Raw genomic sequence first — 11736 nt, forward strand, 5'->3', positions numbered from 1 at the left:
TTATATTGCTTTTGGTAGTATGGCTATTTTAATGATGTTGATTCTTTCTACCCATGAGCATGATATGTGCTTCCATTTATTTGTATCTTCTTCTATTTCTTTTTTCAATGACTTATAATTTTCTGAAAACAGATCTTCTACTTTCTTGGTTAATTTGATTCCCAGGTATTTTATAGTTTTTGACTCAATTGTAAATGGGATTGTTTTCTTAATTACTTTTTCTGAAAGTTCATCATTGGTATATAAAAATGCCACTGACTTCTGAATATTTATTTTGTAACCTGCTACTTTACTTTGATCAGTTCTAACAGTTTTTTGGTGGAATCTTTGGGGTTCTCTGTATAGTATCATGTCATCGGCAAATAGCGAGAGTTTTACTTCTTCCTTTCCAATTCAGATGCTTTTTATTTCTCTTTCTTGTCTTATTTCTATGACTAAGACTTCCAATACAATATTGAAGAGGAGTGATGAATGTGGGCATACTTGTCTTGTTCCTTATCTTAAGGAAAATGCTTTTAGCTTTTCCCCATTGAGTATGATGTTAGCTGTAGGTTTGTCATATATGGCCCTTATTATGTTGAGATATGTTCCCTCTATGCCCACTTTGCAGAGGGTTTTTATCCTAAATGGGTGCTGGATCTTGTTGAATGCTTTTTCTGCATTTATTGATATGATCATATGGTTTTTATCTTTTGATTTTTTAATGTGATGTATCACATTCATTGATTTGCAGATATTGAACCAACTTTACATTTAGGAATAAATCCATCTTTATCATGGTGTATGATATTTTTAATGTATTGCTGAATTCATTTTGCTAATATTTTGTTGAGGATTTTTGCATCAATGTTCATAAGAGATATCAGTCTATAGTTTTTGTTTTTGTTTTTGTAATGTCTTTGCCTTGTTTTGGAATCAAGGTAATGGTGGCCTCATAAAATGAGTTTGGGAACCTTTCCTTTTCTTGAATATTTTTAGACTAGTTTGAGAAGAATAGGTGATAATTCTTCTTTGAATGTTTGGTAAAATTCACCTATGAAGCCATCTGGTCCAGGACTTTTGTTTTTTGGGAGGTTTTTGATTACTAATTCTATTTCATTGATGATAATCGGTCGGTTCAGATTTTCTGTTTCTTCTTGACTCAGTCTTGGGAGATTGTATGTTTCTAAGAATGTGTCCATTTCTTCTAGATTATCCAATTTGTTGGCGTATAATTGCTTGTATTCTTTTCTTATGAGTCATTGTATTTCTGTGGAGTCCGTGGTTATTTCTCTTTTATTTCTGATTTTATTTATTTGAGTCCTCTCTTTTTTTCTTTGATGAGTCTGGCTAAGGGTCTGTCAATTTGTTTATCCTTTCAAAAAAGCAGCTCTTGTTTTCATTAATCTTTTATATTGTTTTTCTGTACTCTATTTCATTTATTTCTGCTCTGATCTTTATTATTTCCTTCCTTCTATTCACTTTGGGCTTTGTTTGCTGTTCTTTTTCTAGTTCTTTTCATTGTAAGGTTAGATTGTTTATTTGAGCTTTTTCTTATTTCTTGAGGTAGGCCTGTATTGGCATGAATTTCCCTCTTAGGACTGCTTTTGCTGTGTCCCACAGATTTTGAGTCATTGTGTTTTCATTTTCATCTGTCTCTAGGTATCTTTTGATTTCTTCCTTGACCTCATTAATAACTCATTCATTGTTTAGTAGCATGTTATTGAGCCTCCATGCGTTTGTATATTTTCCTTTATTTTTTTTTCTTGTAGTTGATTTCTAGTTTAAAAGGTAACTCTTTTGGTTGAGAAATGAGTTTGCCAATTGTACTTTATACTGTGTTAAATATGATACCTCACATTCTTTTGGAAGCAGGTGGGCTATACATGTTGAATAAATATAAAAGTGAGCTGAAGACCTATATCTTGATCACTAGCTATTATTTGAAAAGCTAATATTACTATTGTAATTTCCAATATGGGATATTTTGTTTTCTTGTATAGTAAATCAATCAATGAGCATTTCTTTCCCACTAATTATAACTCTGGAGCTGTGGCAATATCTTCAGTTGAAAGGGAAAACCAAGCTCCCTTACTACCACTCTGCCAGGATTTGCAAGGTAACTCTCGATGTCTCACATTCCCCTGAAGAATTGCTTAATCATTACATATTTGTGCTCCCACCTGCCCAGCAACTAAAAAAGGACTTTTTACTGGACTGAAAATTAAAGTTTAAAAAAGTGATCACAATCCTTGACAAAAACACAGCAATTGTATTGCTTCTACCTGCATCCTGCTCCCTAGCCCCTCACGTTGTAGTTAGATCTTTAAACCAAATAGAGTGTTGAGGAACCCTGTGTATCCCAGCAGTAACTATTCATCTTTGAAATGACACCTTCTTTCCTACAAGTGCCCAGAAACCTGAAGGCAATTCATCTACAGAACTAGAGGAGGTTGGTCTATCCTCCTTTCTCACCTCCATTTCACTGGATTTCTGATCTTTGACTAGGTTCAAAGAAAGCACAGAAGCTCCACTGTAAACTTCTTTAATGCTTGGACATTTTCTATGAAGTATATGCTATCAACTATTCTTAAAATGAACTATACTTAAAAACAGAGTGAAATTTTCTGATGAAATTAAAAATTAATAATTTCCAATGAAATTAATAATTTCAACAAATTAATAATAAGAAATAGACTGAGTCATAAAACACTTTATTTTGCTTCCTTTATGGTCTGTATAAGATTCTGATAGGCATGAAAATGACAGTGTTAAAAAAAACTTTGCTTGGGATATCTCCAAACTTTTAATTTTGCTTCTCAGAAATATTTTTTGTTCAATTAAATTGAAATAGTTTGGTTTACTAAAGATATTCTTAGAAAGAAGAATTGGTGTACATTAACGATATTTGAAAAACATTTAAAACTCAATCCTGCTTAAGAGAAAATGTGAAGTATTATAATAGTATTTATGGCTGGCAGAAGTAGCTATAAGGCCAAGTTTTTCTGTGGTTAGAAGGTTAAGGTATTTCTATGATAACTGGAAAACATTAAATGAAATGAGTTGTCCCAGTTGAATGGATGATGTTATTTTGATTCTAAAAGTTGAGTGTTCAAGAATTTTTGCCTAAAGTTCTTTTGTAACATAAAGAATGTAAATGTTTGGACATCTTAGAATGAGTCCTAAGTTTCCACTCCTCCCACCCCCAGAGGGAAAGGAAACTATTAACCAGAGCAAAACTGTTGGGTTTATTAAATAACTACTTCTTATTTTTAACTTTCTTATCTATGATTCTTAAATACTGATGAAAATTATCACCCTTTCATTTAATGGATTTAGAAATTTAACTAGGTCCCAACAAGTTAATGTAATAGTATCCTTCATCTTCTTCAAACTAATATTCATCCAAGATTTTAGCCTTGGTAGAAAAGTAAAGATTTTATACAGCTCAGTTTCCTTTAAGACTTAATAAATTACAGAGCTTCCAAATATATTGGTCAGTAAAAATATTAAGCTACAGCAATGAAGATTCCTGAAAACATAATTGTAACTCTTAATGATACTCTTCCTACACATAATACACTTCCTACATATAATATCCTCTGTAATGAATTCCCAGACAACAACAATCCCATGTAAAAATGAAAGAATTTTGAAATTCCCTCAGAAAACATCAGAGCACAGCACAAAGTTTATTTGTGGCAAGGCTGAATTTAAAAAATAAATTTATCTTAATGAAACTTATGAATTCACTCTTTAGCCACTAAATACCAGGATCCCCTTTTAATGGACCTCCTCCTTCTATAATTTGCATATTTAGTCTATTTGCCTTACTCTAGAAGATGGGTGTAAGATCAGGTGTCTACCGTGAATTCCTGGTAAGTTATTGATTGTTAAAGTACTACAAGTTTATTTTTAAAAAGCATATTTAAAAAAGAATCCTATGTGTCCTGTGTGGGTAGATACAGTATCCATGCTCACTAGAGCATCTATAATGCCTAGGATAGGCACTCAGTATTGTTAAATGAATAGATAAATGAGAATATTGACAGAATGCTTTATGGATTATCTGTTAAAACATAGACCAAGTAGTTATAGGTCATTGATGCAATCAAATTGAGCTTGGGGTGAGGAGAGAGAGGAGAGGGCCTGAATTCAAATACAAGTTGAGCCACTGACTGACCCATTTGCTCTATCATTTTAGGCAAAGTCACTTTTCAGGGCCACCACAGATTTTTCTTTTAGAACAGAAAGAGTTGTGCTGAGTGCACTGAGTGATCTGGTTTCTCTGGGCTCAAAAGTCATTTCTCTTAGGTAAGCTCTTCTATTTCTAGTTGAGAAAAGGTGTGTGTGTCCTGATATCTTGGGGTGAGCAGTGTGGCAGCCAGTGTTGGGAAATGTTCTCTTTCTCCTTATCTCTTCTCTCAACGAAGTACATTTCCAGTCTAATTACTTCTAGTACTGTGAGAAGAATTATACCTGTAGTTTAAGCCATGTTAATAGAATCAATTACAGCTACAAAAGAAAGACACACACACACACACACACACACACAATATCTACTACTGTCTAGCTTAAGACCCAGTGTTTACTTAAAATATTTTTGTGTCTGGATGCCTCTGTTCAACCACTTTAGTCTGACCTCATATTAGGCTGATTTCTTCCCTCCCCTCCCCTTCTCCCTCTCTTCTTATCCCCTCTTCCTTCCTCTCTCCTCACCTCTGCTCTCTCCTCTCCTCCTCTCCCCTTCCTTTCTCTTTCCTCCTTTCTTTTTCCCTTCTCTCTGTCTCTCTCTATATATCTGAAAAATTTGGAATAGTTCCCTTTTTCCAACCAATCTCTAAAATCTAGTTTCCCTTAATCTCTAATGACGTTAAGTGGTCCAGCCATTCCTCCAAAATGGTCTACAAGCCTGAGGAGGACACTGAGCACCTCTTTGGGTGTATCCACCCATCTGGGTACCTGGCTCTTACAGAACCACCTTACCCTCTCACTCCTAACTCTGCTCTTTCATAATTTTCTCCCTTCCTGCTCACCCTTTCCTCACTTGTGTTCCTGATACTCCTGGATTGTTCAGGTGAGCCTGGTCCCAAATCTTGGCGTCCAAGTCTAGTCTGAGCACTTTCAAATAGTCATTTTAATATAGCTGCTGTGTACAGAAGTTTATGTGCTGATCATCTAGAAAGTTGAAGTAGAAAATGATCTGAGAAATTGAAGGGGTGGGAGAGAACTGAGAGGAGCTCTTCCTTTATTCATGAAAACTTTCTTTATATCATGCAGATTCTCAGCTTCCTTCTTTTTATGTTTTCCAGGTTTTTAAGAATTTCATCTCCTTTGCTTTATGTTCTTAAAGCGGGGGGATCTAAAATGCTATCATTCTTGAGTCACCAGAGGGTCTTTTCTGCACACCTGCTCACTGAAATAATTGGTTTGTCTACTTCCCAAGGAGCAGTATTTGTATTAAAAAACTACTTGGCATCAATGCCCAAGTGCAGATGTCCTGTCATATAAGATGGTGCCTCATTCAGAAAATTCAAGATAGAGTAAAATAAATTAACAACATCTTGGCTCCATTCACAACTGTTAATTTAACAGGGTTATGCTTCCATCTCTGAGCAGAGAGCTCCTGGTAGGGACAGCTGCTCCTGTGCCCCAGATTGTTCGGTGTGTGTCTCAGTAGGAGTCACCAAGAGCAGCAGGATAGCAGGAAGGTGGCAGTGCATCAGAGAACCGAGCAGTGTGGCAGCATGGTGCTGGGAGAGAGAGTAGGATGTGCCTCTGCAAAGTGCTTTTCATCCACTGCTTTCTTTGTATGGATACATGCACAGTTAACTGAGGAAGAAGAAAAACTTGTCTTGACTTTTACTGGAAAACTGTCGGTCCTGCTTTTACTCTCACATAGCTTATTTTCAAAAATGACTCTGTATATCCACTAGTATGTTGATGGACCTACATAACAACAGGCTCATACGCTTGTCCAAATTATGTCAAACAGGGCTACATCATGATTAGCTGGATCTAGGTCACTGGGGCAGAGTTCGTATGACAGGTGGAAAACACACCATTGTGTTGGCCTGCTGTGGCTTACCTCCTAAACTGGAGCAAAGGTCAGAGTCAGGCCAAGGTCAAGATTGGGGCCAAGCACAGGACTTGTTACTTATTATCAGTCTTTTGAAGGAAAGTTGCTGCATTGTTCACTGTTTTATTTCTCCAGCACTTAGAACAATTTTCCCTAGAGTGAGCCAAAGTTATGTTCTCCAAAGTTGAAGGAAGAAATGAATGGAGACTATCAGTAACCATGTTGGGGCACCATGATGAGCAATGGAGTGATATAGAATTTTATGATTTTATGTACTTGTCTATATGTTTCTTTCTATGTCTATACCTTCTATTACTATCTTCTCATGTAATTTCCTTCTGGAAAAAAAGTTATTTGCAGCATACTATATTGTAAATGTTGCAATCAAATGGTAAAATTTTTGTGTTCTAGTCTCTTGCTTTCAGTAGTAGAGTGGCTCTGTGGATGATACTATAAAACCAATTTTAGGTTTAAATTTCTTTGGGAACAAGAAATTGCAATATGGTGACTATATCCTGCTCTTTCAAAAAGTGGAAATAGTGTTTTTAATTTTTTTTAACTCGAAAATAATGACTATTTTCCGTCTTCAAATTTTGAAGGTCTGATATGTTGATTACTGGTGTTGGACCACACACAACCGAAGAATTAGACATCATTTTGTGACCAGTATTCTGAATTGTTACATTCTGAACAAAACCTTCAAAGCTCTGGAACTCGTTTTCTTGTCGCACAAAAACGCTGATGGAATTTGTTTTCTAAACTCTTACCATACTCTTTGCCCAAAATTTATTGATTTCTTGACCAGAATTGACCAAAACCTTGGGTAAAAATAATCAGACTTTTCCGTAATATTTTTTTGAAATCATGAAGTTTGCAGAGTCCCTCTCAGAAACCGTAGAAAAGCATAAACTTTTAGATTTATTTGATTAAAACCTAGGGTGAATGTGATTTGAATTATCAAGGTACTTCTATAGAAAGGGCTGTTTTAATTACGGTAATGGAGAGACATTGAGCTGGGGAAAGGAATACATATAAAATAATGCCAATGATTCTGGAAGGCCAAAAGGACATGAATTTTCCCATTTTAAAAAAAAAAAAAGTGTTCTCTATTTAATTCTCCATTATGGAGAGAAAGGAGGCTTGATTTGAATTTCTGCGTTATTGTTGATTTCTATGCCTGGCACAGAATAAATAAAGCAACGAATATATGTTGAATGCTGTGATTTGCAGGAAAACAAAACAAAACAAAACAAAGAAACAAAAAACCTCACTCTATCTCTTCTTCCTCCCCCCCCCACCCCGCCCCTTTTCTCCACAAAGGTTGAAAAAAATGATGAGGACCAAAAGATCGAACAAGATGGCATCAAACCAGAAGATAAAGCTCATAAGGCCGCGACCAAAATTCAGGCTAGCTTCCGTGGACACATAACAAGGAAAAAGCTCAAAGGAGAGAAGAAGGGTGATGCCCAAGCTGCTGAGGCTGAAGTGAGTGAGAAGAAGGATGAAGTCCCTGTTGCTGATGGCGTGGAGAAGAAGGAGGGAGAAGGTGTCACCACCACTGAAGCAGCCCCAACCACTGGCCCCAAGCCCGAGGAGACCGGCAAAGCAGGTGCAACTCCTGCGGAGGAGAAGAAAACGGAGAGCGCTCCTGATGCTGCGGCAGAGCAGGCAGCCCCCCAGGCTCCTGCTCCCTCAGAGGAGAAGGCCAGCTCTGCTGAGACAGAAAGTGCCACTAAAGCTTCCACTGACAACTCGCCGTCCTCCAAGGCGGAAGACGCCTCAGCCAAGGAGGAGCCTAAACAAGCCGACGTGCCTGCTGCTGTCACTGCTGCTGCTGCTGCTGCTGCCACCACCCCTGCTGCAGAGGATGCTGCCACCAAGGCAACTGCCCAGCCTCCAACGGAGACTTCGGAGAGTAGCCAAGCGGAGGAGAAGATAGGTGAGCAACTGCGAGGGTCAGAGGCCATGAGTGGGCAGCCCAGTGGAACCTATTTGGAAAGCCAGGCCACCTGGGCCATCAAGGGAGAGGGAAAAAGTCTAGAAAGGTATTTTCAGGAAATCAAGGAGGGCTGCGCTTAATTCCCCAAGGTGGCGGGACTGTGAACTAACCCTGGCCACTTATATTCCCAAATATCTCCAAGACTGAAAGAGAACTCAGGCAGGTCTGTACTAGACAGATCTAGCAATTATCTTGTTAACTGGATTGACATTAATAGTAAAACTAAGTAATCCTGTATTTTTTTTTTTTTTTTTAATATTCTGCATGCTGGTTATGCTTAGTTTAATAAGTAATTACTGAGGCCACATATATTTTATGGATGAGAATTAGCTAATGTGATTATTTGGCTCTAGGAAGTGCCTGTTATAAATACAGCCAACTCCTTATTGATTCAGATGATCTAGTTTATGAATTGCCGGCAGCAAAAACATAACCTCAGACCACTTTTCCCTTATCCCACAATATGTTACTGTGCATTTTCCCCACCATCAATTGGTGAGTAGCATGCGTATGTGTGTGACGCTCAGAGAATATTAATTGTAACATTAATCGGGGTCAAACTAATTAGGAAAATAAGTCTGTTGAAGTTGCCAAAAACAAAAGAAAAACCCCAAATATAGAACATGTTGTGAAGTCAAACATAAATTATCGTTTTATTTTTGAAAACGCTACTTTCTACCACATGCATAAATAATTGAGGATTGACTACGATTACCAGAAGGTTCTGGATTCTCTTTGGTTTGGAGCTCTTACTTGAAAATTGGAGTATTTTCACTATTATTGCTCGAAGAGCCTGTACAGAATTGAAATAGAGAGTTCTCAGAGCAAGATAAATTTAGCAGACCTGATCTATAGTCAACAGCCTCCAGGAACTTTCTCTAGCCTCATATGAGTGATGAGTATTTTTCAATCCCAAAGACCTTAAAGGTGAAGTCGCTTCAGTGCCAGTCGAAAAGGTTGGGTTTACTCCTTTAGAACTTCACGGACTTAACCTATGATGTGCCCAAGGACCCACATGTATACTGGACTACGTGTGCCCTTGGGAAAAGACTTACTCCACGGGAACATTCTGGGAAATGTTTTGGCCTCTGACTATTAGGTTGAGAAAGTAATTATTGGACATTAGCTTTGATTTTCATTTCTCTAAATTAGGTACTAGAGGTTGGCAGATGATTATTTTAGATATTTTCAGGTCTACCTCTTTCATCTTACTCCCAAATTCTGTCAGAAGCCAATAACAATTATATTATTATTGTTATTAGCATTCTCTAGCTCCAGATAAATCACACACCTCTTTCTATCAGTGACTCATTTTAAATCTTTATTCTAACTTCATACCTGCCCCAAGGGCCAGGCCTTGGGGTTAAGAAAATAAGAATTTTCCCTGGAAAAGGTAAGACATGTGGTAAAGAATGGGATGTTGGTTTTAATTTATTCAACAAAACAAACCTTGTTAACTACTTTTCTTGAGGTTAAAGATTCTAGCCTCAGATATGATGGCTGGAAATCACTTTGGGTGTAACAGACTACCTATTGTGTAATTTTCATAAATTTAGAAATTAATCCTGCTTTTTACAATATAAAAAATTTATGACCATCTTTTTAAACTGGGATTTCTAAAGTCGTGAGCGTAGACAGAAAGACATAATGTGATTTTAGGTATACCATCATGTTTTGGATTAATAAAAAGGACTGTTGATAAATCAATGAAAAGGCTAAAATCTAATATATGTTTAAGAATATTTAGTTTTATTATTTTTCAAGATATGATAATCCAAATGAATAAAGTATTTTATGTAGTACATGCTCAACAAATGTCAAATATTGAATGAATGAAAATTGGCTAGATTTAATTTATAGATTATTTATTCACTCATTCATATAATCCTCTAACAACCTTCCTTATTTTAAATCAAATACTTATTTATTTGATTTAAAATGTGTCTGGTCAGTGAAAACAAATTGTGCTGTGTCCTAAATTATATGAATTCCAGCTGAAAAAGTCTCAATTAGTCTGACTTTATTACGTGCATTGAAAGGTAATCGAAGGGGTAAGTAAAGTTCAACTTGAAAGTAATCACAAAGGGCAATTTATTTTACATTGTTTCTGAGCTTTGGATAAGTATTGTCCTGTGGGTTAGATCCTGAAATGCTGCCTGTAGTTTCTTTTTGAACTGATGTGTCTATTAGCCTTGCCTGCTGTATGTGACAAGCACAAATTACCCAGATATGCTGAGTTTCGTGGAATAACAGAAACTAGAGGTGACAAGGAAATCGATCACAGCATCTCTGGCCCAAATTCCCAGGGACCCTGTATGGCATTTTTCTCTATCTCCCATTAGACTTTTTTCAATCCAGGTTAAAATAACAGTATTTCTGATTGGGCTCTACTGTTTGGAAATAGATAGTTACCTTGGCTTGCTTTGGGATTTTATGACTGCCTAGAGGGATAATTTGAGACAGTGGAGTGGGGCTAGTGAGAACAAGTCAAAAGAGAGAATTCAAGACATTAATTTCTGTCGGTAAAGAGGGTCAAAAATTTCGTACCAAATCTGATGTGCCCATGATGTGCCCTTCCTTTTTTTAATACATATGGAAATGCTTTGTAAATTATAAATATGTTATTTATTTTACTTCTTTCACTATTCGTGGGCTTGTTACAGGTGGATGCCATTTGTATTAAGATGTTTGGAGTTGGCCGTTTTTTCTTTCTTTTTTTAAAATTTTATCCTCCAACTATATCCTTGCTTTGTCACTCTGCCTGCCCATCTCTTAACATGCCTATGACCAAAAGATTTTAGTGCATTTTTTATGATGATTCCTTTATAGGAAGAGGAGTATTTAGGCATCTCTAAGACACTGCCTTCCTTCAGCCACAAGGAGAGAACTGGCAAACCTCCTTTAGTGGTTATGTGATTGGTGTCTCTTCCTGACAGTGTCACTGTGCCCATTGGGCTCTCAGCAAAATAATTCTCTTTTATGTCTCTTCTTCTCCATGATATTCTTTTGACTTTTCCCAGTAAAAGACTCCAAGATTTCTGCTGTGGCCATATTCAGTGATGTAGTATTACCATGGTAGCACATCCAGGTGGCTAGAAATCAGAGATGTTAACTGGGTGGCTGCCACAGGGCACTTGAATACACTAGTAGGAAATGTAACTCTGAGTTACCCTAGATTTTCTATCTGTTGATCTTGGCTGTATTTTATTTTTGTGGTCTCATTATCTCTTTCTAATTGGGGTCATTAACAATGATATGAGAAAGAGTGGGGGGTTATTTGTCATTCTCTGAATAGAAAAATTAACTCGATGTCTCCTTACCTCTCTCTTCCCTTGTTTGCTTCCTTCATCTTTTTCTCCTTCTTTCTCCTCTTTTCTCCCTCCCTTCCTCCTTCCCTTCTTTCCTTCCTTCCTTCCTTCCTCGTAAACACTCATTGAACACTAACTGTGTTCTAGGCACCATGATGTTTATTTGGATTTAAAAACAGGAATAAGGCATGCCTGACTTCAAGGAATTTATGGTCTAATAAAGAAAACAAACAATTAAATCAATAGTTATACACGATTGATATATTTGTATAAACATATGTAGGGCACTATGGGAATACAGAAATAACATATCTAAGTCAGATTATCAACTCCAAAATAGTAAAGAGTTTCAAAGATGGCTCGTAAGATTC

General features: G+C 36.8%; 1 protein-coding gene across 1 annotated transcript in view; it reads left to right on the top strand.

Annotated features, from left to right (window-relative positions):
- GAP43 (growth associated protein 43) overlaps window positions 1–11736 on the top strand; it is a 95448-nt gene that overhangs the window by 46013 nt on the left and 37699 nt on the right. The window contains exon 2 of the mRNA XM_006905481.1: window positions 7379–7997. Within this exon, the coding sequence (XP_006905543.1) occupies window positions 7379–7997 (619 nt within the window). The remainder of the gene's footprint in view (window positions 1–7378; window positions 7998–11736) is intronic.

This window comes from Pteropus alecto, unplaced genomic scaffold, assembly GCF_000325575.1.
Source record: "Pteropus alecto unplaced genomic scaffold, ASM32557v1 scaffold270, whole genome shotgun sequence".
Classification (NCBI taxonomy): domain Eukaryota; kingdom Metazoa; phylum Chordata; class Mammalia; order Chiroptera; family Pteropodidae; genus Pteropus; species Pteropus alecto.